The sequence below is a fragment of the Symsagittifera roscoffensis genome, chromosome 3 (genome assembly GCF_963678635.1).
Source record: "Symsagittifera roscoffensis chromosome 3, txSymRosc1.1, whole genome shotgun sequence".
NCBI classification, from domain to species: domain Eukaryota; kingdom Metazoa; phylum Xenacoelomorpha; order Acoela; family Convolutidae; genus Symsagittifera; species Symsagittifera roscoffensis.
In genome coordinates this window covers 24,887,070-24,914,246 of record NC_087064.1, presented here as the reverse complement: position 1 = coordinate 24,914,246, position 27,177 = coordinate 24,887,070, and the positions used below count along the sequence as shown (strand labels likewise).

The window sequence follows — 27,177 nt, the reverse complement described above, 5'->3', positions numbered from 1 at the left end:
CTTGCTACGAACTCTTGACAACTGCAAAATGCTTTGCTCATGAACTTTTTTTTTCCTGAAAAAGTTTCTGAATTATTTTTCATCAATTGCTCGGACAAAAGAGATGAAAGTTTTCTGTTGATACACTCCTGAACTGGAAAGAACAAAGAAATTTGAAAAAAGAAATATGAAAATTGTGTGAAGTTTAGTTTTCTCGTTTTTTCAATGAAATTCCCGATAGTGCAGAAGACCCTTTATATCATACTTGGAAAAAATGACATCAGAGTACACATTAAGTATCAACATGAAAGTTTCATTTCTACCAAAATTACACGCACCTGCTTAAAAAAAAATCGCATATGAGCAAAAACGACCACCAATTAATCATACATTCAACAGAAAAATAAAATTTGCTGTTAAATTTTTTTTGGATGTGCAAGCAAGTGACAAAATAATTGGCCCAAAATGAGTTTATTTATGTCAAGTCAAATACAAAACAGTTTTTTTTTTAAAATTTTTTTAAAACAGTCCCTCACACGCTAGTCTCACTAAAAAAATCATATGTTTTGCATAGGGCAAAGCATTGAATAGACAATTTAGGATGCTTCAATTCAATTGGGAAATACAGTGCTATTTAAATTACCCGGACACAACACTCAAAATGAGAAATTGGAAACGTGCTTTCTCATTTTGGAATGAATTTAGGTAAAATACAATAAAGACAATAATTGCAGAGAATTTTAGCAGAATTATTGGCCATTAGGCAAAATTCCGGCTCAAAATTTTACTCAAAAAAAGGATCTTTTTGGGTTTTTTAATTAATCAAAAGTTTACTAACTGCTGACAAAATTGTATCAAAATTAGACCCCTACATAGCGCAACAACGTTTACGGAGTTTATAATTTCCAAATCAATGTAAACGTTTTATTTTTGTTGTGTAGACAAAAAATGTGAATTTTACTAATTAAAACAACAATTTTTTTATTTAAAAGTAATTTTTAAAAATTCTCTTCAATTTTTTGGAGATTAGTCCCTTGATGAACTTTGTTGGGCTAGGCAGGGGGCTCACTTTGATTTAGTTTTACCAGTAATTGACTTGGTAGTTTGAGCGTAATTTTTGAATAACTAAGAAAGACGTAACTTGTCCGTTTTTGGCGTTAATTTTTGGGTCCGAGTTTTGCTGAACAGATTACATTTTATTAATTCTTCTTAACTTTTAAGCAAGTTATGTCTTCATCTGTTTTTACCTTAACTCAATCAAATTTGAGAAACGCTCAAACCAATTTGATTAGCCTAGTGCAAGCTTACTCGCTTGGCAATCCAAAGATTTCCGAATCGATACCCGAAACTAGATTTCTGAATCGATTTGTAAAATTGGTCTGAATAAAAAAACACCCCCGGCATATATATTCCTCACTTCGAAAATCGGAACGAAAATTAATTTGAAATAATTTGATTCAGCATTGCACAGCAACCAAACGGACATGCCTTAGAGGGTGTAGGGCTTGATATGGAATGTTTCGCACGAGTATTGACCGGTTAACCCGCAACTTTTCGTGGAGGTACTATCATCCAGAATTTTCAGCTTCAGAATTTTTTCTTTCATTTAAAAGCAGCGTGTATTCAGTCGACCATTTGTCAAACAAGCTTGTTACTTTCAATGGCCATATAAAAAGCACGTTTCTCTACCAGAATTCTGTCTTCTAAATAAGTTGATATTATTTTTTGAGATCCGTGGCATTAACTGAACTCTGAACATTGCCTGAGCAGTTCTCTTTGATTGACGAGTACATGTAGATAAAATTAATATACTTTGACAGTGCATAGATCTCTCAATTTAAAATGGTATGTATATTTTTTTTGCTTTGACGAAACTGTCAATTTTTTTTCGGTAATTTACAGTTTTTTCCACACCAGGCGCCCAAGAAGGAAAAAGACGATAAGCAAAAAGCTCAAGAAAACAACGAAAAACATGAAAAGCCAGAAGAAGAGAAGCAAGATGATGGTAAGAACTATTTATAATTTCAAGTAGTTTAACAAGTTCAGGCCAATTTTGCCTTGAATGTAATAAGAATTGACTCAAAAAACGCTTAGAAAAGACGTAACACTTAGAGCCACCCACTTTATCAACCGTCTTTTTATCAACTCGTAAATTTCTAGTCATTTTGTAAAACATTGAGGCCTTTTCTGAACCTTATTTTTAAAACTTGCACGCAATTCAAGTCTTTTGCGACTAAAAAGAACCGCTAATTTAAAAAAAAAACTGCGCATTTTGCTTCATTTTTTGTTGAAAAATTCTTTTCTCTTAAATTGCACACATTGCTTCTGAAAATTAACGCTAAACTAAAGCAAAAGTTAAGCTAATTGAATGCCAAAGTAAAGCAAATACAGAAAAATTATAACCCATTACAGACATTAAAATGTTTTGCACAAATATAAGATCCTTTCCTTCGAGTTTCTAGAAATGAACTAGTATTCCATGCACACATGAAAAACAACCATTTATTAGTCTGACTGAAATCTGACAAAATTTTAAACTTTTTCATTTTTGATGGTTACCTGCCTCTCAAAGGTACAAGCGCCCAAAGAGCGGTGTCGGATTAGCTATGTTGATAGAAAAGGAGTATTTTAAAGTGTCGGCTGTACGAAAAGACTATAAAAACTTTAGAACAAAAGTTCTGATTTCAAAGAGTTAGCATAGAAAAACTATTGTGTTAGATAACAGGACAACACGAACAAGAAAAATTTTTTCGCTGAATGTATCTTTTGTATGATTGATTTGCTGATTATTCATATCCGATACAAGCGTCCGTATCTGCAAAAAAAACAATAATTGAAGTATAAACAGTACGAAGAAAAAATCAAGAGTTTTTTTAAAAAACAATTGAATGAATCATCATCTCAAAACACTCTTTACCTCTAATCATTTTCAAGCTCAAAGAAGTGAAAAAGAGATACAGACTAAGAATGGCAAACGGTTTACAGAATACTCTGCGTCAATCGGTAGCAAGCTAGTCAAAAACTTTTCCTTTAACTCTAATACAGCATTACTACAAAGACATCAGCCATTGTTTGACAAAAAATTGCCTCAAGAAAGTCTAACAACCATGCGCTGATTGCTACGATATAAATTAGAGCTTCCCGGGTTGACCACATATGCTAATCATACCGTTTTCATATATGGAAGAAAGCTAATCATACACTTTTCATGCAATTCCATAAGTACAAAAAACTGCATGAAAGGTCTATGATTAGTGGTTTTTCATATACAGAAATTGTATGACTAGCATTTTCCCATAAACCATGAAAACTGATTTTCTACTTCAATTTTTTTGGATGTGCTCACGACCGAACACATGTGACAAAAAACCATGGTTTACTCAAAACTAGAGTCACAAAAGGTTTCATCGTCTTGCATTTACAATGTATTCAAAGCAGCCTGAATTGTATAAGAGTTTTCTTACACAAACTATATACTGAAAGCAAAGCATCAAACTTTTAAATTTTGGCAAAAAGTTTTGAAGATGATTTTTGTAAAGTTTTGTTTTTTGAATTATTAGACATTCATCAAGGCATATCTAAACATGCTATACAAAAGAAAAAAGAGTTACGGAAAAATCCTAATTTTTGTGTATCGGTGACTACGTTATGCACACACAAAAGTTAAATTTTCCACGTAACCTTTTTTTTCGAAAATGTTTGTTTGAATGCAAACTTCGATTTACGGTTTAAAAACAAGAAACTAATTGAGACAATTTCAAAATTACTGTCGTCATCAAAAAAATACTAAATATACAATTTCCATATATGGAAAGTGTATGACAAACGTTTTTTCGACAAAACTTTTTCTTTTTTATTTAGAACGAATACAACAACTTTTATGCCAAAAAAGAAAAAAGTTTTTGAAAAAGTTCATGACACCATTTCAAGAGAATGTTTTCAAATGAGAGGGACAAGTGCTTGCATATAGCTTCACTTGTCTCTTTAGTAATTTGTCCCATTGCTGTAAGTCTCACTGTTTCTTTTCTTAGGTTGTTATCGAACCGAATTCTGGTTAAATACTTTAAGGTTAACCAAACATAAAAAAACTTCACGGTAAATGGAAAAAAAATAAATTGTTAAATATGCTTTTAATTATAGAAGATTTGAACAGCTTAACGAGAGTTAACAAAATCTTAATGAGGCGGGAAATTTACATATCTTAGTTTTTCAAAATTTTGTCTTTCTAACTTGACTGCCCGATTTTGTCCTGATTTCCGCCGGTAACTTCTGATTCACTTCCGTCTAGGATCGTTCCACGAACTCCAGTTGAGTTGAAATGACTTGCCTCTATTTTCTTCAACTCTCGGTCTTCCTGGTGTCGGCAAGATGTTTTCTTTTTGAGTTAATTTATTTTATTTAAATTTCTTTAACTGGAAACTAATGAAAAGAAAAACGTGTAGAAAGAATTTAAAAAAACTCAGAAAAATTCATACGTTTTAGTTAAAGATTTTAGTTTCTATTTTTGAGTATCTGAAGCCAACTGAATATCAGGCCGGGTACTCTGACTTTTATCGTAAGTTTGCTTTATTGCTTTCCTCCATCTTTCTTTCATCAATAATTTTTTAAAGCAGCACCTGCATATTTTCTTAGCTTACAAACGAAGTCTTTTTTGTTTCTTTTAATCAGAAGAAATGTTCAATATGTACATGATTTAATTTTCAATCGTTTTTAGTTTTTGTAAAAGACCTGTGCTTGTCGCTTTATTGTTCCAATTCTGAAGTTAGAACAAATAAACCAGTAAATCTGAATGTTTCTAAATTGCGCCAGCAATATTGTTAGCTTTCAACTTGAAAATGACTGAACTTTTTGTGCCGGACTTTTAAAAAACTGAGTATGAAAAAAATGAGAATATTCCGACTGCTATTTCACAAGTAGTCATTTTTCAAAACAACAATTTTTAGATATAATAAAAGTAAATCAGCCAAAATCTGATTTAGTGAATAGGGGCTATAACTTTGAGGGGTACAGTTTTGGTTTTAACAATTGAGTCCTAATTAAGTAAGCAATTAGACAAAAGCTTTTTATCCGCGTAGTTTTTCAGATACTACTACTCACCCCTATTTTTTGAGCAAATATTTTTTAGCGGTTCAACGCACACCTTCAAAAATAATTATTTTAACCTTAAACAATACTAACTGCCATTAACACAAATGAATTTTAACAGTACAAAAAATGAGTTTGAAATTTTTTATTGGTTTGGTAGCCGGCTAGTTTTTTTCTAGCTCATTGTTGTACTCTTTCAGGATCTCAACATTTTTTTCTGCTGCTTGCAATTTTCTTTTGAGATCAGCCATAAGACTCTTCTTCTTTTTGCTTTTCATCTTAATTTTCTTTAGTTTCTCCTCAAGCTCATTGATGTCACTGTCTATTGTTTATTTTTGGAGGCTGTATGGTAAAAAGGCAGTTGTTCTTTCTTTTAAAAAAAACTTTTTTCCTTGTATCTTCATTCTTCAGATTATAGGACATATTAGTGAGGTTCTCTATTCGCCAATTATTCCATTCTCCTTCGAATGAATATTGATTCTTATGAACGATGGATCTGGTTAGTAGAGCTCTCTCTTTTTCTGTTGAAATTGATTATGTTTTCCTATGGCTTCCATTTATTGTAACCGGTTTTTTTTTGAAAAACTAAGGCTAATTACAAACTGCAGATTGTCCCTATTAAAGCACGCCTCTCATTTTTGTTGAACTTTGAACCGTTGTTTTAGGGATAAAAATTTTTCTTTTCCTGAGAAATTCCATCTTCTTTGGCTATGAATTCTTCTGATGCTTCTCTTCTAACTTTTTTTGTTTCGGTGCTGCCCTGCTGTCGCTGTTTTCTCTTTTTGCTTGCCGTTTTCTCGAGTACAGTATTCTTTGGCTCGAATTTTCCTTCCATTGGGAGGATTCTATGGAATTTTCGATTTGGAATCGGTTCGTGACAGGCGTTTGAGTTCAATCCTAATTATAATAGAAAAAAAATGGTTTTCTTGTGTCCTACACAACTTTGTGAAATATATTCTCGTAGTCTTCCAAAAACCAACCACGGAGAACATAGAAAAAATTGACGTTCATGATAAAGTTTAACCACACAAATAGTTCTAAATATTTTCCAAATTAATCTTGAAATCTTGGATATGAAATTTTAATGTAGCAAAAACAAAATTAAAGTTTGGGCAATAACTAACCTCTGATCTTAGATATAAGTTCAACTGGTTTAATTAACAGGATTACGGTGAGGTTTCTTGTTATAGGTAAAACAAATGGGGCAAGAAAAAACCGGTGGTGGTTAGTAGTATTTAAGATAGCAGTAATCTGAAGAAGAGTTTTGTGTGTAATGTTATAATAGAAAAGAAAAAAGAGAAAGAAAACTTTTTTATTAAACTAAAGAGTTTTTTTTTCACAAACTTCACGTCGTTGCCGTCTCTGAGAAGTGTAAAATTATTGTATATGAATAAATTATTAGGATTCAAGGATCAATTCCAAGGGTTGTAAAAACGGTAACGGATTCGACATATAGGGCAAAGTTGAGTTCTAGTGGGAGGCATTTTGTAAATAACGTGACTTTTGGATGGCAAACAACGATATGTCCGTAACTTGCCATACTGCGAGTTTGGTTGTTTTCCCTAGTTTCACTCAAGGATAAGTTTTTCACATTCAAAATTTGTAGGACAGGAAAATGTTTTACCAATATCCAAAAAATGAATAAAACTGAGTTCCTCAAAGGTATTCGTATTGATGTCTCAAACAATAACTATCACATAAACTTTTAAATGTGGCTGTAATTCAAACATTTTCTTTTTGTGAGTTACAGAAGCAGGTTGGTCGTTCCTATCAAACATCATTTTTTTGTAATCAGAAAAAAGAAGACTTAGGAAAAACTTTGTGTTTGGGTCAAAAGCGAGAAAACGACTTGATTCAAGGAAATTAGGATGGTTTCTTTGGACAGTCCTTTGGGTCGTTATAATTGAATTAGCGCTACATACATGTAAAACATAGAACTTTTTCTACTCTAATGAGAGCATAGTGTAAGTTTGGTAGCTGAACAAACAAGTTACGGGAAGCTGGTGAAATCGTTTGAGTTGAAATTGTCAATGTCCTTCGGCAAATGGGTTGGACACGTATTCGACAAAATTAGGAAAAATTCCAAACCCGTGAGTTGGATCAGTAAAAGAAACTCTCGATCTATAATATCGACCAGCATTGAATCTATAGAGATGCGCAATTTTCTTGTGCGCAAATTGATATGTTCAAAACAAAAGAGTGCCGTTTTGTTTTACGCATAGAACAGACTTCAGTTGCAATCAGTTTTGATTTTGGCTGAAATTTTGTACTCAGTGTTTTGAATAGTTTCTTTGTACCTAGACTTTGATGACTTTATGTTGAATTCATAAATTTGGTTGTGGGGGTAAGCACTGATAATTGAGAGTAAAATATTTTCTATTGCGCAAGAGGTTAATATCGCGGCTTCTACTCGAGAAAACTTTTACTGTAAACTGAAAGAAATAAATTACTAGAAAAAAATGTTGATTTAGCGTGTCAAAGAACCTTTATTTTCTCCGAAATAGTATTTTTGGAATGTCTAGATTTGCTCATAGTTTGCTATGCTCGTTTCTGACAAAAAAATTATACACAGAATTGAATTCTTTTCAAATTTGTAATTATTACCGTCGATTTGTTTCCCTCAAGCAAAAAAAAACACATATAATTAATTTTCTTATTTTAAAAATCAACATGAATTTACTGAACAACTTTTTCAGGATAAATAAATATCATATGTTGAATGCAATCATTAGATTTGTTTTTTTTTGGTAATCTTGTTGATGCTCTTAGCGCAGGTAATTTATTTACATAAGCTGAGAGTTGAATTACTGAACAAATATCTCGATCAAGATTCCTACCATTATTTAGTTTGTCGAATCTAAGTAAAGAATTTGTATTAAGGTATGTTGGACTTCAACAAAATGGACTTCTTCAGAATTTTTTGTTATAGCAGACTCAAAAAATTGAATGGATATAACTATAGTTTGTATATGATGATTCAGTGACAGCTTCAGAGCTTCATGATTAATCCTCCTAGATAAACTTTCAGCATAAGACAAACATTTATTAGTACTTTTTTTGGGTTAGTCATCAGCTGGTATTCGTGTAAACAGTTTTTTGTTAGTGTAGGAAATTGGATCAGTAAAAGAAACTCTCGATCTAAAATATCGACCAGCATTGAATCTATAGAGATGCGCAATTTTCTTGTGCGCATCTGAAAAAAAAAATTGTTGCTTAAGTTGGTGGTATGGTGTTGTTGATGTAGGGTCAAAGATATTACCTATTACATTCTTCTGTACTCATTGTCCACTTTAGTTATTCAAGTTTTTAGGTATAATCCAGGTTCGTTTCGTGTATCAGCTGTTGTAATGGTACTGCTGGCTCAGTTCGTTGGACCATATGTTCTGAAGCACTACTTTCTTCTAAATATTCTGTTTTTGATTATGTTGGCGTGTTTGTTTCTTTCTTGAGTGCATAATTGTCGGGGATTTGGTGTTGGAGTTTTCGGATAAAAATTTTGAAGTATAAAAAGAGCAGAACCAAAGTGTTATACGTTGCACCTAACAATATTTTCTACAAGCTGTTAGTACAATTACTTAACTTATTAATCATTAAATTTTTGATAGTTGTTACTGTTTTTTTTTCTAGCGTGATTAGCGTTTTTGTGACAAATTGTTTTTTTATTTACAACGATACAACGACTCTTATGCCGAAACAAGTAAAAAAGTTTTTGAAAATTTGATGACACGTATTGTATGACTTGTTTTTTTTTTCATAGATTTAGTTTAAGGATTTATATGATTAGCTTTTTTTGGTTTTTGGAGGTCAAACCGGGTTTATACTGTATCGTAGAGAACCGACAGCTGAGAACTGAACTATTTGATTTTGAATCACGGCCTATTTAAGAGTCTTCACTACGACGGTCAATGACTCCTAAAAAATACGGAACGAACACTTAATCGTCCGCTCATGAATCGATAATTGATCATTCATAAAATCGAGTGTTCATAAAACCGAGGTCGCACTGCGTTTTTTCCTTTCGCCTCATTAATCGCAACGTATCTCTAAAATTTAAGAAACTTGAATGCTTTCAGTCCTAAAAGTGTGTTTGTAGTTAATTATTATCCAAAAGTTGGAAATGACTTGTGGGACTGAAAAAGCCTGCCCAGTCCTCCTCGTCACACCGTCCGATCTTAATCCACCAAAAAATAAATCCTGTCATTTCTAATACACTATGGAACATTTCTACAAAACTTTGTCTGAGAAGAAAAAAAAGGAATTAAATTATTAGTTTCTACCTTGCGAGCAAATAAATTTTCGAAGGACCTTGTCTACTAAAAATCGTTTTAAGAATTTCTTGTTTAATTACAAATTTTGGACTGACAATTTACAAAGCCTGATTGCAAAGTTGAATTCCACGGGTTCTAATTCTGAGTTCTATATGCAGTTGAATTAGGACTAAAAACTAATTTGAAAAATCAGTAATTGAAAAATGTCTACTATCGGTTTTTAGGCATAACAAATGTATGACTAACTGAAATTCAACAAACCTTAATAAGCAAAAAAAAAATCAAATATTCCAGTTCTGTCGGCTCTTTTATTGATTATGCATGATCATAACGTACAAAACTTGCACGCTGCCGGTTCTACAATGCGTAGTGAAATATTTCCGAAAAATGGAAATGAATTGTGGGACTAAAAAAAACTTAATCAGTCCTCCTCGTCACACCGTCCGATCTTAATCCACCCAAAAAATACCGTCATTTCTAATCCACTATTGATTAATAATGCACCATTTTGTCTGAAAAGAAAACAAAGGGAATGACATTTTTAGTTTCTGCTTTGCGAGCAATTCTTTCTTTAATTAAAATTTTTCGACTGAGAACTTACAAAACCTAAGTGCAAAGTTGAATTCCATGGGTTTCAATTTTGAGTTCTTTATGCAGTTGACTCAGGACTAAAAACTAATAAAAATCGGCAATTGAAAAGTGTCTACTATCGATTTTTAGGCATAAGGAAAGTACGACTAACTAAAAATAAACAACCGTTGATAAGCAAAATTCCAGTTATCTCGACTTTTTTTAAATATGCATGATCATAGCGTACAAAGGTTGCACTGTGCTGGTTCTTATGGGACTGAAAAAACCTTTTTCAATCCTCCTCGTCACTCCGTCCGATCTTAATCCACCCAAAAAAAGTACTGTCATTTCTAATTCACTATTGACTACCCCAGCAAAGTTTTGTCTGAAAAAAAAAATAAAGGGTACGAAGTTATTAGTTTCTACTTTGCGAGCAATTCATTCTTCGAAGAACCATGTCTGCTAATAATTTTTTTGAAAATTTTTGTTTATATACAACTTTTGAACAATTTCTCTATCTTTAAGTTTCACGTCTTTCTTCGAAAAGAAAGCAAACATTATTTGAGCTAATTTGCACTCAGTTTTTTTTTACTAGATGCAGGCAAGCAGCCGCCTAGTGATCGGAGCTGGATTAAGAACGACTACAAGAAGTTGAAGCAGTCCCTTCAAAAACAGCAGCAGACTGCGCTCATGAGCGAAAGCGGCAGGTAAACTCCATTTTACTTTTTACCCCCCCCCCCACCCCCACCTTTCCCAACCTTCGACCAACACTGCAAGTTTTTGATTTTCAGAAACATTTTGTATGCTAACATGCAGGGGCAGACGAACCCTAAAATTTTTCTGAAGGCGTTTAAAACTTTTCTATTTACTAATTTTGAAGGGGAGTGCGCGCCAAAAAAAACCCAATCTTTTGGTCAAATATTTCCAAAATTTGTCTGCGGTGCCAAATTTTTTTGTGAAAGCAGAATCTTTATAGTGTTCTGGGAGTACTCGGAAAGTCAATTTGGTCAACCTAAAAAAAGGTCGACAAAATGTTCGAAAACTTTTTAAAAAACCGCCCACTCGAGAAAATCTCAGATGCGCCCCTGCTCACACGGCTGAATGAGTATTATTAAGATACACAGTATGATTAATAAAATAAGTCTTTTTTCATCATTGCATCAGGACAAAAATAATTTTGTCAGGATTTTGAAAGTTGCTAAATTTTGGGAATAAACCGAAAAATCGACATTTCGACGACCTTTTTTCGACATTTTCGACATTTCGACGACCTTTTTTTTAGGTCGACCAAATTGATTTTCCGAGCTCTCCTAAAGCAGTGAAAAGACGCTGTTTTGAATGAAATTTTTGTGAAAAAACAAGTAAAAAAAGCCGTACCAATTTCCTTCCCTCAGGGGTCGAATCCCTGAGGGAAGGAAAAGCGTTTTAAAACTTTTTCGAACAAATATTAACTTCTGTGGTGTTTTTTTCAGAGGCTTGAATGCGTATGCTGATACTTCAGTGAGTGATACAGCCATGAACACGGTTAGTGGTTAAAAGATTCTTTTCGAAAACTCTTCACGGCAAATTTAATTATAAACTAAAATTAAAAAAAACAATCGGAGTTTATCTGATATCAATTTTAAACTTTCAGCTCTCACAAGATTTGCACATTTTCGTACTTTATTGCTATTTTTATACTTTGTTGCTAATTTGAAATTCGGGTAAACTTGATTTGCAGAGCACGAAACCAGTCAAAGTTGAGCCATATGGATTACGGGTAAGTTTGAGACATGAAAACTGTCGATATTGCAAACCAATAGCCGAGTTGATCGATTGTAATTAGAATCTTTGATTTTTTTCAGCCTGGGGAAGCTATAGCAAAGGAATACGGTAGAGACAGTACGCTAAAGCCAGTTGACCCTCAGAAATCACTTCAAATCGACAGGTGAGCTGAACGAACTGAAAATGAAAGAGAAAGCTGAAATAGAAACGAATCAAAAAGTAGCATAGCAGAATTTGTTTCATTTGTGTTGGATTTTGCATGTTTTTCATTAAGCTTTTCATGTATTTTCCGTTAGCTCATACAGAATCTAGGTAAATTTCGACCCATTCGCTTGACACGGGACACGCTGCCTTTCAGCTGGACATAAAATTGAAGTCGAAATCAAATTCGAAACATGGTCAAACACATTAGTCGAAACATCAGCGAAATCAAAACTTAAGATGGCTAAACTCCGAGTCAAATTATAGTAGAACTCATTAAAAGACTCGGTATAGTTTTTATAAAACTAATCAGACATGATCGAATCAATATCTTTGATTATAACACTTTTTTCACTTTTTGCTGATACATTTTCTACTCTTTTTCCTTTTCCAGGGCCTACAAGCGAGTTTTTATCATTTAAATTTTTGAACCTAATTTCCGATTATTTTATACAAAAATTGGCAAGTGAACTAATTTGAGTATTCTAGGCTTATTTGGTTATTCATACCTTACTTTGTACAACTACTCTTTACACCATAAAACTGATGCTTAATTGAAAATAAAAATAAAAATAGTTTTGTAAAAACTGTTCTGTCAAAACAGCTTTTTTGGTCGAAACTTAAGTCGAACGACTTGACTCTGAAAATTTCGTGTTTTCGATTTTGCAATACTTTAATGAGCTTCCTTTGGTTCAATGGTTTTACGTGTTTTAGCGGATTCCCAATGCCTTACAAACCTCAAAATCAAAAGAAGGAGGCAACAGCGAAAAATAAGGAGAAGGAACAGAACCAAAAGTTAGACAAAATTCATTAGTTACAGTATATACTATCTTGAGTTAGGCAAACCCAACAGATAAGAAAACTCATTGGGCTCCTATGATAGTGTTCGAGTGGATGCGGAGGGAAGGAGTGGAAATATGATGAAAACATCCAGCCGCTTTTTAAAATTTCAATTCTATTTTGGACAACTAACTGTCAGGAGGTATTAACAGGAAGAAGTCAAACAAGAAATTTCAGTTAATCTGCCAGTAGAGCAAAAGGCTACAGACGCAGTTTATTTTTCTTAAGATTCAACATTCAAGTTTCTCAAAAACAAAATTAGTGGCGTTAGTTGACTATATTTATCGCCGTAAATTAATTAAAGAAAACTTTCATAAGCATTTTTTTAAAACTTTTACACAGAAAATTTTAAATTTATTTTCAAATTATCGGTCCGGTGAAGCGCTTAGTTAAGATTCGAAAATCGAGTTTCTAAGCGCTAACTGAAATGTGTCAATGTGGATTTTTGCTCATAAACTGTCGAAAGGCAAAGATTTTAATCTGATTTGCTTTTCTTGACGGAAAAGTTTAAAATTTTCAAAAACATCGATCGAATCACGGATGAAGGAGGTTTAATGTGATATATCTTTAGGGCCCAATTGAAAACCTTTTCAAGCACCCTAGCGTAAAAAGAAGTGAACCCATAAATCAACGTACCCTGTGGTGGTAGTGAGTAGACCACCTAAGATAGAGGACGTTATAACTTATTATCATTAATGTTAGAGATCATTTGAATAACACTAATTAAAGACCTGTCAATCACGTTGATTGTTCTAACAACTTGATGGTGCTAAAGAATGAAACCCACTCCGTGTTAACTATTGAGAGATTATAGTTATCTTCTATTCTTTGATCCATACTTACTTATTAAACTTTACTATTAATTCAACTGTATTATTAGTCTAGTTTTCAGATAAGATTTAGGGATTATCACATGGCGCAGTCAGCAGTTTCTTCTTCTGAAGACAGGACGGAACTGCTAGGTGTCCCTTCATTTTGGCATAAACCGTCAGCCGAACCTCCTTATCCTTGGGAGGTGTGGATAGGCCAATTTTTCCTCGCCGTATCACTCAAAGAAAATTGTGACCCGAATATCCTACTTACAGATCCGACAGAAGTACACGACGACCCCCCACCAAGACCTGAACAAATTCCAAATTCAGAAACGGCAGAAGAAGCGGACAGTAGAACCGCAAGAAATGAAGCGGCAATCAGGAGAACAAACGAAGCGAACGAAGAACGAAGAAAGAAGGGAACCGAAATAAGTCCAAATGTGTATTTTCACGAAGCAGATGCAAGGATTAAGTCAAGGTTATTCTTCGCCTGGGGAAACGAAGGGAAGAAAAGATTCCTTCAACAACATGCACATACCAACCTTAACACAGTAAAATTCAAATTTTTCCATGATGCTTGCGAACAACTATTCAAACGGGAAAAGAACTATATCATAGAAAGGATGCAAATCTACAACGCATCGCACGGGGAAGGGAAAACCTCGAATCATTTGACCTCCGCCTAGCAGGACAAGCTTCAAAATGTGGATGGACAGAGGAGACAGAGAAGGTAGTCATTCGCGACATCTTTATTGCAAAAATGAGATTCTCTGACATACAAACAGAACTTTGCATTAGACCAGAAGCCACAGTAGATGATACCCTCAAATCGGCACTACTTCAGGAGAAGTTATACGTGACAGCGAGCACTCTCCAAAAGCAGAACCCATCTACAACGAGCAATTCAGCAAACTTCACAAACTCATCTAACCAGTTTCGGGTCAAACAAGAACCACTGATCCAGTCGAAAAACAATGTCCAAAACAAAATGAATAGAGCGCTAGGGAAAGGAAATTTCAAACCCAAAAATCAGCAAGACCAGTCGAACACTCAATCTAAACCATGCTATTTCTGTGGAAGAAGATTCACACCCGAACACAAATCTAAATGCCAAGCCAGAGGAGCACCATGTAGAAATTGTGAGAAAAGGGACATTTTGCGAAATGCTGCAACAGTAATCAAGTGGCCAATGTCGAACAACCAGATCCGGACGAAGAAGAGGACTGTAACTTCATAGACTCAGACAGCGAAGAGAACTACTCAGTCCTAAAAATCTCGGTAGCATCACTACAAAAGGAAACAGTCAAGAATCTAGAAGTAATCAACTCTGCAACGGGGAAAACTAAGTGTCTAAGAACAACGCTAAAAACAAGAGGCTCTTTATTTAGCGCCACCGTCGACACTGGAAGCCCAGCGTTGTTTGTAAACAAACGTACAGCTGAAACTCTATTACAGAAAGACCCCAACGCAAAGATCATATCACTAGATAAGAATCCGTTATCCATAACGTACGTAGATTACAACCACAAACCGATAAAACTCTTCGGAATACTAGAAAATGACATTTACTCAAATGGATGGAGACTCCGAGGAGCGAAATTCTTAATTTCCGAGAATAGAACCAGATGTTCATTGGGCTTAGACATCCAACCAGACCCGGGAATAGTAACAACTCAACTAAAACCACCCAAAAAGTCAATAAATGCAATTTCAGAAGAGCAAGAAAATGAATCAGTCGAATCGACCTTTTGGAAGAACGAAGTCACTAAGAAATACAATGACGTATTCCATAGATTGGGACGCTCAAAGAACCACAAGGTATTCACGTCATTTAAATCACCATTGATCTCAATTCAGGAAAAAGGCAGAAGAGTGCCAATCCATATTCAAACCAAAGTGGGAGCGGAAATTAAGAAACTCATAAAAGAAGGCCACATAGTAAAACTTGATAAATGCACAATTGATCACTTCGTAGCTCCAGTAGTCATAACAGCAAAAAAGGACGGCACGGTGAAACTAGCAATGGACGCAAAACCAATGAACTCACAGATCTTCAAAAATAAATTTCAGATGCCAAATTTATTAGAACTACTCGACTCAGCAGCCCAAATAATTACAACCAAGACAGAGGGCACAGTCTGGTTTACGTCATTAGATCTAAAGTACGCATTCAGTCAACTCCCATTAGACGAGTCCGTGAGCAAACACTGTAACTTCAGCATCGTATACTGGGAATTTACTGGAACGTACAGATTCAAAACCGGATTTTATGGACTAACAGACATTCCAAAGGAATTCCAGAAGGCAATGGACAACACAATCCAAGGATATCAAGGAGTCTTCTGTTTCTTAGATGACATACTGATAGTATCAAAAGGTTCAGTCACAGAACACAATGAAATAGTTGACAAAGTCCTGTCAAGGTTAGACAAAGAAGGGTTTGCCTTAAAACTCAGCAAATGCAAGTTTTCAAAAACAAAATTAATATGGCTGGGATTCGAGATAAATGAGACAGGAGTGAGACCAAAACACTCAAAAATAGAAGCAGTAATGGCATTACAACCGCCAAAATCTCTGAAACAACTGAGATCATTCATGGGTATTTTAAATCACATGTCCAGATTCATACCCAATCTCCAAAAACACACCGAATCATTACGCCCATCATTGAAGGCGGATAACAAAGAAAAATTCATTTGAAGTGAAGAAGCAAACAACGCATTTAAGAAAATTCTGGAACTAATCGCCAACATAACAAAAATGCACCATTACGACGCCACCAAACAATGTAGGATCAAATGTGACGCCAGTCACAAAGGATTGGGGGCTGCATTAGAGCAAGAATTGGAACCGGACAAATGGGTACCAATCGCATTCACATCAAGATTTTTGAATGCAGCTGAACAAAAGTACAGCACTGACGAGCTCGAACTACTAGCGGTGGTATGGTCATGTGATTTCTTCAGAAACTATTTATTGGGAAACCAATTCCAAATATTAACCGACCACAAGGCCATAGTCACAACATTAACAGAAAACCGAGGCAACAAAACATATCAATACAGACTGACAAGATGGGCAGACAGAATGCTACCATTCGAATATACAATTTCTCACATCGCAGGAGCTAAAATAGGAATGGCAGATTACTTATCAAAAAGCCCTAAATTTGAGGCACCACCTACATCAAAATACGACGAACAATTTGTAGTTAAAGCCATCGAAAACTTTGATGAGGCATGTAGGGTGATTAACACTCCAGCGCCGACAAAAGAAATTGAAAAAAATCCAATTAGTCAAGGCCCACCTAGAGGAAAACAGGATAATTCCAAAGAGATTTACACTAATTGGGAGGGAGAACGGAGGAGAACACCAAATTTCCGAAGCACCGCAAGGGGGCGTCGATATCTCGTACAAAGATTTTATCCAATCATATCCTCCATGCAGAACCGCAAAAAGTAACAAAACATCCGATTCGGAAGGAGCAAGTATCAACCAATCAGAATCAGACATTCGCACATCCGCAAGAGGGTGCATTGTCATGCGGAACTGACACTATCCAATCAGATCAATGTATGCAAATTCACATCCCTCAAGTACAGATCGGAAATTTATGCGGCAAAAACAACAACCAATCAAAACAAGATATGCAAATGCACCACTCACCGCGAGAGGGAGGAAAGCCATGCGGTGAAAATTGTAACCAATCAGATTCGTCAAATTTTAATTTATTCAGAGCTACGCCATATCTAACCAGTTCACCACGAGAGGGCGTCGTAACAAAATCCAACCAATCAGAAGCAATGGAGTTATATTCAGCCAAAAATATACAAATTTCATTGTCCCCGACCTTAAACTTAAACATCAACAGCTCAAATAAATTCATAATCAGCTCAACAAAACAAAATTTTTAGAGGAAAATGAGTAAATTCATCCTGCCATCCATAAAACAGACGATAAACCCGATTGAGGAAAGAAATACAGCAGAAACAAGACAGACAGTGGAGATGATAACCGAGAGCAGGAAAAGGAAAAGGATCAATATCGTAAACAAGAACAAGATGCACTACGCCCGAATTCTGGCAAACTTCAGAACGAACAGAATAAAAAGGACAGTGAGGGTCAACATGATAGCAGATAAAGTTGGAAAGAAGAAAAAACAACAAGCTCCAGTGAACACAAACAAGAAATCATTCACCACAGTCCTCCATAACATACTCGATGCGGATCTATTGGGGGAACTCACGACGGAAGACAGCCAGTTAGGCCAACTAAGGAAACACATCCTAGCGAAGGATAGAGAAGGATTCTTGAGATTGGGCAGCTACATGGCAAACTTTTGGGACGACGCCTCAGTAATCAACGACTGCATCATTATTGACAATAGAGTGGCAATACCAACTTGTCTGAGGAAAGCAGTAATGGCCTGGTTGCACAGAACACACGCAGGACAAGAGGCAATGGTGGACGCGGCACAATATCTGTGGTAGCCGAAAATGCATAGGGAGATCATTGATTTATGCCAAACCTGCAGATCATGTTCAGCGTATGGTAAGAACCTTAAAACGTCTAAAACATTCAATTCGGCAGAACCCTTACCAGAATTATCAGAGGTGAACGAGGAATTCTAAATAGACCTTGCTGGCCCAATGTTCGATTCTAAGGGAAAGAAACTATTCATAATAGTCGGTATTGATCGACTTTCGAAATACCCTTCCGCCATGATCACCAGGAAGTCGGGGAGCAAAAAAATACTCAAATTCTTAAAAAACTACATACACCAACATACCATACCAAAGAATTTAAGGACAGATCAATATTCGGGATTCAAAAATGCGAAAGTAGCAGAATTTTGTAAATCGAAGGGAATAAATCAAATCTTTTGCCCAGTAGGAGACCACCGGGGGTGTGGATTAGTAGAAAAATGTATTCAAATCATAAAAAAAAACTAGGCACAATGCAATTGGACCCAAATTTTGAGGATATACAAACAGCAGTCAAGTCAATTTTGGAAGATATTCGAATATCACGTCACAACATCCTTAAGAAGTCACCTTTCGAATTTCATTTCGGACGGAAACCGAATACGGAATGGTCTAATTTCAGGGATAAACTAAAATGTTCATTAAATCTAGATCAACAGAGACTGGAGAGATCACTATTGAAGCCGCATGAGATGCGAGAATAAGCGGACTCAAGGACTAGATTAAAGGTGATGAAGAAAGGGATGGAAAGCAGAGACGTGTCACCAAAAATGAAGAGGACTGGAGAAGAACCAGAGAGTATCAGGGCATTGGAAAATCTGGCAAAGGCAGCATCGGACTGGAAATTGCACAGGAGACATCTTTCACAGAAGGAGGGATCTGAGGCCTTGAGAAAACTGACTGAAAGAAACCCATTATTAGCAGCAAGCCTCAGAAGCGACTTGAATCAAGGAACTCTAAGATTTAGAGTAGAACCGGAGGTGCCAGAGCACAGGACGAAAACAAGTAATCTAGAATTCGATCTTATTCACTATCCGGAGAAAGTAGTGGTATAACGGAAAATATTAGACAGGAAATCGGGACATCCTTTATTCAAGCGGTTTAATGGGAAAATTGTTAAAGTCGCTAAGAATACTTAGATTACCAATAATGGGAAAGTAATTAGAAAAAAAACCACATATCAATTAAATCGAAATTCAAGTCAGCATATTGTTCAGATTTAGGAAAGAAGACACCAGCCGTAAGCACGCCGAGGAAACCATTACATCAGTGCAGCTCAAGTGGACCAAACAGACCGGTTCATATCCTGCCGACACCAGACGTCTCACCGGTTTCAACGTCAACAGAAAATTCAGACACGGAAAATATAACACTTGACAATTGTTATAACACTCTCGAGAAATTGGATAGACTACATGCGAAGACGATGAAACTATATTCCACGCTGACGAAGACAGCGAGAAAGAACCCGCCAACGTTAGCTTCCAGATATGTAGCATCGCCAAATGTACTTAAAGAAGTACCGAGTGGAGGAGTAATAGACCTAACCATGTCATCAAGCAGCTCCCCAGAACACGAGGTGCAAGTAGTACCATCAGCAGAAAATAGATTAGAGGCACAGTCGACAGAAGAATGTCCAATCTCCATAATACCAGCCGGAACAAAAGAAATGCAAATTGAGAATCAATCGAAAGAAAGCATAAACTGTCCAATTCCCTCAGTACCGACAACAGAGAAGGAGAAGTCGCAAGACAATATGGAGGGGACCCAGAGTAAGACGGCAACAGAGAAGTCAAATACTTCACAGAACGAGGAAGAAAAATTAGACGGAAAGATGGGAATAACATCAGAAACGACGTAAAAGAAATCGGAGGAAAACAAATCAGCAGATAGAAGGAAACCAGAGAAGAAAAGGGAGAAAAGAAACGGGGAAGGTGATAAGGATTCACAGGTGTCGAACAACTCAAGGTCCTCGGGCAGAAGCAAGCGGCAGACACAATTCTTTGGAAGCCCACTAAAACATTCGGTCAAAAACGTAGAAGAGAAACAAGGGTCACAAACTATTCCAATTTCGCCAGGGGAAATTCCGTTATCATCAGAAGATACAACGTCACCATCACCGAGAAAGAAACTTAGGAGACCAACATTCTCGACTAGTAAAATGGAATTACAAGGAAAGAATACTTAATCCCAAAAACTTTTAAACTCATTGACTGAATTTTGTTTATTGTGATCTTGTAAGAGAATTTCAAACGTTGTTGAAATTTTCTAGAGGGGGAAATGTGGTGTGGTGAGTAGACCACCTAAGATAGAGGACGTTATAACTTATTATTATTAATGTTAGAGATCGATTGAATAACACTAATTAAAGACCTGTCAATCACGTTGATTGTTCTAACAACTTGATGGTGCTAAAGACTGAAACTCACTCTGTGTTAACTATTGAGAGATTATAGTTATCTTCTATTCTTTGATCCATACTTACTTATTAAACTTTACTATTAATTCAACTGTATTATTACTCTAGTTTTCAGATAAGATTTAGGGATTATCACACACCCGAACTCAAATTTTTTGTAAAAAGACATATTTTTCTTAAGAAGTTTTACCATTAGTGAAACTTTTCAATTCTTCAGTAGCGAAAAAACGGCAGATGAGAACAAACAGAAGTCTGATTCTACTAAGAAGAAAGACGATGGCAAGAAAAATGATAAACAAAACAAAGAGAAACAAAATGATACCAACAAAAATAATGAGCAAGAAAAGGACGACCAGGAAGACAAGAAAAAAGAGCCGCACTACATGAGAATTCCTTACCAGCTGCCGCGTGAACGAAGAGTGGTGTTCAAGCCTTTGAAGATACTGGAGCAGAAAAGAAAAGATCAGTTGAATTATGATGATCTTCGCAAAATAAGGTACACAATTTTGTAAAACTGATACCAACTTAGATAAGTGTCGGATTTAAAAATAAACATCGGATTTGAAGCTAAATATCGTATTTCAGTAAGAACCTTTTCGAAATTTGGCCACCATACATACAATTTTAAGCCAAGACATAACTGTTGATGTCAAAACGATTCTTCTGACTGCCTTTCAGCGCCAATGAACAAATGTGATTATTGAAACAATCAACAAAAAATAATACATTTTAATCCTCACACACTTATTAATATGCTTTGCGTATGATCACACATGAACTCATAAGACCAGTAGCGTTGCAAGATGGTGGGGCGGGGGGGGGCGTTGACAATACTGGTGCCAAATTTTTCCAAAGGGTCACCTCTTTGGTATAAGTTTACGACATCCATTTTTGGCTGACCAACCTCAAACTTGTTCTAAAGGCGCCTTGGTGCCATTATCATCAATTTTGAAGGAGCGCGCGGCAAAAAAAACGCTTTTTTGGCCCGTTTTTTAGAAAAATTGACTGCGGCGTAGAAAATTTTGTCAAAATAAGGTTTTTGTAGTATTTTCGGATAGCTCGCAAAATCAAATTGATCAAATTAAAAAAAAGTTTTTGAAAAACCGACCCCTCCCCTCCCTCCCCCTCCAAGAAAAAATTTCTGCGCACGCTACTACATAAGACTAGTTTGCTTCTATTCATTTTGGTTTCTTTTTTTGTTTCCGCAATGCACCTGTTTTAAAAAACGACACCAAAATTGTAAGAAATAAACTCTTATTTGATTAATATCTTCAATACTCAAGAAGAGTTCTTGAGATAGAATTGCTTCGCATGAAAAACAATACCTCATTTAAAAACAAGAAAGGAGTTTTAAAAACAAGAGAAAAAAACAAGAAAAAAACTGGAATTTACAAGTCAATTCGTTCAAGATTAATTTGGCTCGAAGGATTTAAAGTTGAGCCCAAATCGGTTTCAAAACTCCCGCATACATTATAGATCTTCTGCAGAATTACACTTTTTTCCTTTAAGTGACAGAATTCGAAACAAATAGCATGCACGTTACTGGCAGAAAATTGAATTTGAACCAAGTTACTTACCTGGGTTGACCTCCATGGACCGAGAACGCTAATAATATAATTCCATAAACTAAATCTATGAAGAAAAAAAAAACTACTCATACTAATTTCATAAACTTTTCTATTATGGTGTCATCGAATTTTCAAAAAACTTGTTTGTTGTTTTGGCATAAAGGTCAGTGTAAAGTACTAACTAAAAAGAAATATGTATCTTTAGCATTTTTATTTTTTTGATGAAGACAACAAAACTTTTTACATGTAATTCCGAAAATGCCCCAAAAATGTTTTTTTTTCAACCGCAAAACAAACTTTGCACTCAAACAAACACTTTCCAAAAAAAACGTTGTATGCAAAGTTTAAGTTTTTGTGTGCATAACGTAGCCCGGGATACACAAAAACTGGATTTTTTCTTACGTTTCTCAGGATACATTTTTTCAAAAATGCTCAAAATTCCTATTTTATTTGTACGGCATGTTTATGTATGCCCTGATAAACGTCTGATTAATTAAAACCTGATAAACGTCTGAAAATTTTAAAAAGTTTCAACTTAAAAATGGTTTTGTCAGAAATTAATAGTTTGATTCTTTCAGTGCATAGTTTGTGTGAGACGAATCTTAGACAATTCAGGTAGTTCCTAGTGCCACATAAATGCAAGACAACAAAACTTAGGTGACTTTAGTTTTGAGTAAAACATCGTTTGAGTCACTAGTGTTCGGTTACGACCACATCCCAAAAACTAAAGAAATCAAGTTTTTTTTAGTTCATGTAAAAATTCTAGTCATACAAGTTCCATCTATGGAAAATCACTAATCATAAACTTTTCATGCAATTTTCATGAATTTGCATGAAAAGTGTATGGTTAGACTTTTTCCATATATGAAAATTGTATGAGTAGTATTTTTGGTCAACCTGGGCGGAGTCCTATTGTTAGTTTCCCTCAATTTTAGTTGCCTGAAAAAAGGCAAGTAACATCAGCAAACTTAGGGGGGGGGGGTGGACGCCCATTTCTTGGGGATTAGACCACCTGCAGACTGAAAGGGTCCCCGATTTTTTTTGTCCCCCATTTGTACTATTTCGAGATATCTTTTCTTTTGGCTGACAAACCCTAAAGTATTTCTAATGCCGCTAATATACTAATTTTAAGGGGGAAAGCGCCAGATAAAAAACGCAATTTTTTGGTCAAAATTTTAGATAAAAAGTCCTAACACGCATTTTTTGACCTTTTTCGGTATTTGCTTGCGGCGCAGAAAATTTGGCGAAAATAGGGTCTGTATAGTGATTTGTCAGAGCTTGGAAAGTCAGTTAGGTCGGCCTAAAAACGGGGTCGATAAAGTTTTAAACTTTTTTTTTAAATCCTCCTGTCATTAAAATTTTAGAACCATCCATGCAAGTAGGATGTCAGTGGTAGTTTTTTTTCAAATCTCTTCCAGTCATAATTACTTTTGAAAAGACATCCTCACAGTCGTAACTTTAAGTTCAGAGTCAAAAAACTTGTGATAAAAAATACTGCACAGCTTTTTTGGCTAATTAGACACGCAGAACAGGCAGAAAAAATTTGTGTTCTATTTGAACCCATTAAGCGTTTTGCAAATTTTTGGCTACTTTTGAAATAATACAATTTTTCTTAAAAATTTAAAAACTTCTTCAAAATTACGCAAAAACATGTACCAGAAAAAATCAATGAAATGAGTCGAGTGATTTATCATGAACTACATTAAAACAGCTTCTAAGCATTTCTCCAGGTGTTGAGAGTGACTGAGTCTTAGTTCAATTTCGAGCGAGTAAAGTGAATGAGTAACGTATAAATGAGAGCCCTTTAGGCTAGAAAAAATTTCTTTTACTTAAAGGGAAACCAGTTTTGGAAGCCTCTTTCAGCGCTCTTTCGGCGGTAAGCATTTTTTTTCTTTCATATTCAAAACTTTTAAAGCAAAATATTAAGATAGTTTTACATTTTTTTTTTCATTTTTTTGTTTATTTGATTTTTTCACGTGTCAGTTGAAATTGATAACAGCTTTAATATAGGTATATGTAACTGCAGAGGCTGAATTAGGAGAGTGGTTCAGCCAGGGGAACCTCACAATTCAAAAGTAGAAGAGGAAAAAGTCAAGCTCAATTATTACAGACCCATCAGCTTATGTTCCACTAATAGAATTGTGTTCAAATACTCCTCTCTAGGCTGAAATTTTTTTTCAAAAAAGCAGAAAAATCGACATCAAATTCTTTTGTTTCGAGAATTGGGTCTTCTTCATTGTGTTCGGAAACCGCAACAAATTTTTGCTGGTGATACTTTTTGTTGTTGATAATACCCGCTCTGAAAATGGAATTAAACATTCAGGGCTTATCATGCAATTTTGTACAATAAAAAATGCTTATAAAACAATTTCATACAACTTTTTAGGCCAAAAAAAACTGTATCAAAATAGCGAAATAAGCATTTTTTTGCGACACTAATTAACAAGCTTTGTGCCATACAATTTGTAAGTAAAATTGTGAGAAAATCGCAAACCCTTTTTTTATCTGAAATTATATGATAAGTTTCTTTTCCATAATCTATAAGATTAAATGACAGGAATTTTTTAATTTTTTCCACAAATGGAAATGCAAAAAAAATGATTTCGAAATTTTGTGTTCTATTCATCCAAAAACACACTAACCAAAAAATTCTGTTACAAGAAAAGCCAGAGTGTAAGCTGCTGTTACCACGAAGTTAAACTGCATTCGGTGAGATTAGCCTTGTAAGTTAATGTTAACAACTTCTTCATATAGAATTACTTACTAAAAACGTAAAACTTGGTATATGGCTAGAAAGTTTTTACTTTGAATTTTTTGATGGTTGCGAAAAGCGACTTGTTTTTAACAAACTCATTTTTATCTTGGCATATTAAAAATATAGTAATTTTGATAATTTTTAAAAACTACACTAGTTTGAAATGTTTCGTTTTTTTGGGTAATAAACTAAGCCTGGGCTACGCTATACACATAAAGCATTTAGTTTTGCGTGCAAATTTTTTTATATATGAAAATGTATGATGAAAAAATTCTAAGAAACTGCCACAAAAAAATAGATAGAAATAATGCATATCATACAATTTTCTTCGATGAATAGATTCCATAGATTCCATATATGAAATTGTATGACAAGCATTTTTTTGTATGGACGTCAACCCGAGATTACGAAGCCAAACTGTGTATTTTGTGAATTGTTAGCGGATTCCGCAAAAAGGACGCTATTTTTGCTTTTCTTTTGTTCTTTCCTTTTCTTTGATTGTTCCAACAAAACTCTAACCTGTTTAAAGACATGCTTCTGAATTCCAAGACTTGTCTCTGGATTCCAGAGAACCACACACACTAATTTGTGCGCCTAACCAGTGCACAGTTTGGCCTCGTTGAAAGTTGGTGCAATAATAGCTTCAAACTTGCCAAGTGCCAAATTTTCATTAATTGTTTTGACCTGTAAAACTGAGACCCGCAGAACAAACGAAATGGCACTTTTTTATAATTTTCTGAGTTCACCATCAAACATCATTCAAAAGTTTGGAGTTGAAGCCGGTGAAAAGTTACTTCGAAAAAAAATATGAAAACAGTTTTCGAAAGCGTAGAGTACCATTTTAGGAAATTTTGTCCCAATTTCATGAACGCATTTTGTTCTCTTCATTTGTATGTAGTAAATTTTGATCGCGGTCATGAACTGATTTTGTGCAAAATTTTATTGGTCGTTTTTTCACTGAATCAACTTTTTCAAGAATAAGTGGTATGATGACATAACCTTATTTTTGTCATACAAACAGTTTACGAGTCATTTCTCGGCATGTTTTTTTTTTAATTTATCTCAAATTGTGAATAATTCACCACTTGATTTATCAAATTTGAGTAGCTTGAAAACTGGCAAAAACTCTTAAGGTGCAAAAAAGTGTTTTTATGTTATTCCCTGAAGTAAATTTTAATATTTCTGTTCTTATTTTTAAATTCTAATGTATAAACCAAAAATCGTTTTCGAGTGCAAAAACTTTCAGATTTGTCGCTTAATTTTAACTTTTAAAGATTGTTTCAGAATAAATTGCTCGTTAAAATTTTTCTCTGAAAATATCTCTTTCCTTTGGTCAACAGTGCAGAAAAATTAACAAAATCTTGTAAACAGTTTGTTGGGATTTTTTTTCAGTTTCCGGTTGTTTAATTTAACAAAAGCTTTTGCACTGTCCAAAAAATTTGGCAGTTTTCTGTTTGAGCTAAGGTTTGAACAAAACCAATTGTCCCCAAAGACAACCCAAAAGTTTCAAAAAGTTTGCCCACTTGTTTAGGAAAGAAGTGGAGGAGCAAAAGCAGGAGAGAAGTGCTGTCCGATACGAGGAGAACTACACTCTCACACAGAGAGATTGGAAAGACATGGAGTTCGACGGCCTATACGATGTATGTATCCTTCTAGTAGCTTGACCTTTTCAAAACCATGCGGATCTTTTCTGTCCTAAGGCCCAAAGTTATTCATTCTGTTTATATGAATAATGTATCCTTCTATGAATAATACTTTGATCCTTTAAAAACGAAGAGGATTTTTTTTGTTTTACAGCCCAAAATTAATCTGTTTTTTAAAAAGAATGATAACGCATGAATCTAAAATTGTTTTCCAATGCAGTCATTTTTGAAAATTGCATTTACCTTAACTTCGGTCTACGAAGATTGTTTTGGATTTATTGGAACATTTATTCTAAATTTTACAATATTTTACAATCTGAAATAAAATGCCAGAAATCTCAACGGTGCCAAAAGTAAGCGGTATGACACGGACGCATAAAGGTGCATGCCAAAAATCACCCCAAGTTCTTAAATGGTTCATCTGCTTTAGTTGAGACTTGAGGCAGACAAGAAGCGACTGCAGAAGCCTATAGTCAGATACTTCGGTGCATACAAAAGAGGCAACAGGGAGGCGGCCACAGAACTTGCTCAGCCTCTGGACCCCACCACTGCCGACGAGCTAGAGTGCAAGAAGCTGGACACTTTGCTGAACAATCTCCAAAAGACATAGAAGTCTTAATTGCATGCACTTAGAGATTGACCAAGCTCGACCTGAAAATTACCTTCTCCTTGCGATTTGCGTTTCGAAAGAACAGAAAATTTGAAATGCTTGCCTTAAATAGCATCTGCATCACTAACAAGTTGCTGCTTTTAGCTTAAAAATTGCGTATATTTTTTGAAACTGGGTTT

The 27,177-nt window shown here is 35.0% G+C and overlaps 2 protein-coding genes across 2 annotated transcripts in view; one reads left to right on the top strand and one right to left on the bottom strand.

The window, feature by feature from the left end:
• Positions 1 to 27,177, bottom strand: part of LOC134841515 (leucine-rich repeats and immunoglobulin-like domains protein 2) — a 441,437-nt gene that overhangs the window by 72,303 nt on the left and 341,957 nt on the right. The window lies entirely within an intron of this gene.
• LOC134842058 (cylicin-1-like) lies at positions 1,639 to 27,169 on the top strand. The gene is made up of 10 exons (XM_063858212.1): positions 1,639 to 1,824; positions 1,897 to 1,984; positions 10,498 to 10,609; positions 11,375 to 11,426; positions 11,623 to 11,661; positions 11,747 to 11,829; positions 12,582 to 12,662; positions 20,640 to 20,918; positions 26,277 to 26,385; positions 26,819 to 27,169. The coding sequence occupies exons 1-10, from the start codon at positions 1,822 to 1,824 to the stop codon at positions 26,996 to 26,998; spliced, it is 1,026 nt and encodes a 341-aa protein (XP_063714282.1). The 5' UTR covers positions 1,639 to 1,821; the 3' UTR covers positions 26,999 to 27,169.

Bases quoted from the DNA above. Each gene is read 5' to 3' on its own strand.
- LOC134842058 (XM_063858212.1), top strand. The intron at 1,985-10,497 runs GTAAGAACTATT...TTTTTTTACTAG, and splicing joins AGAAGAGAAGCAAGATGATG to ATGCAGGCAAGCAGCCGCCT. The intron at 20,919-26,276 runs GTACACAATTTT...CCACTTGTTTAG, and splicing joins GATGATCTTCGCAAAATAAG to GAAAGAAGTGGAGGAGCAAA.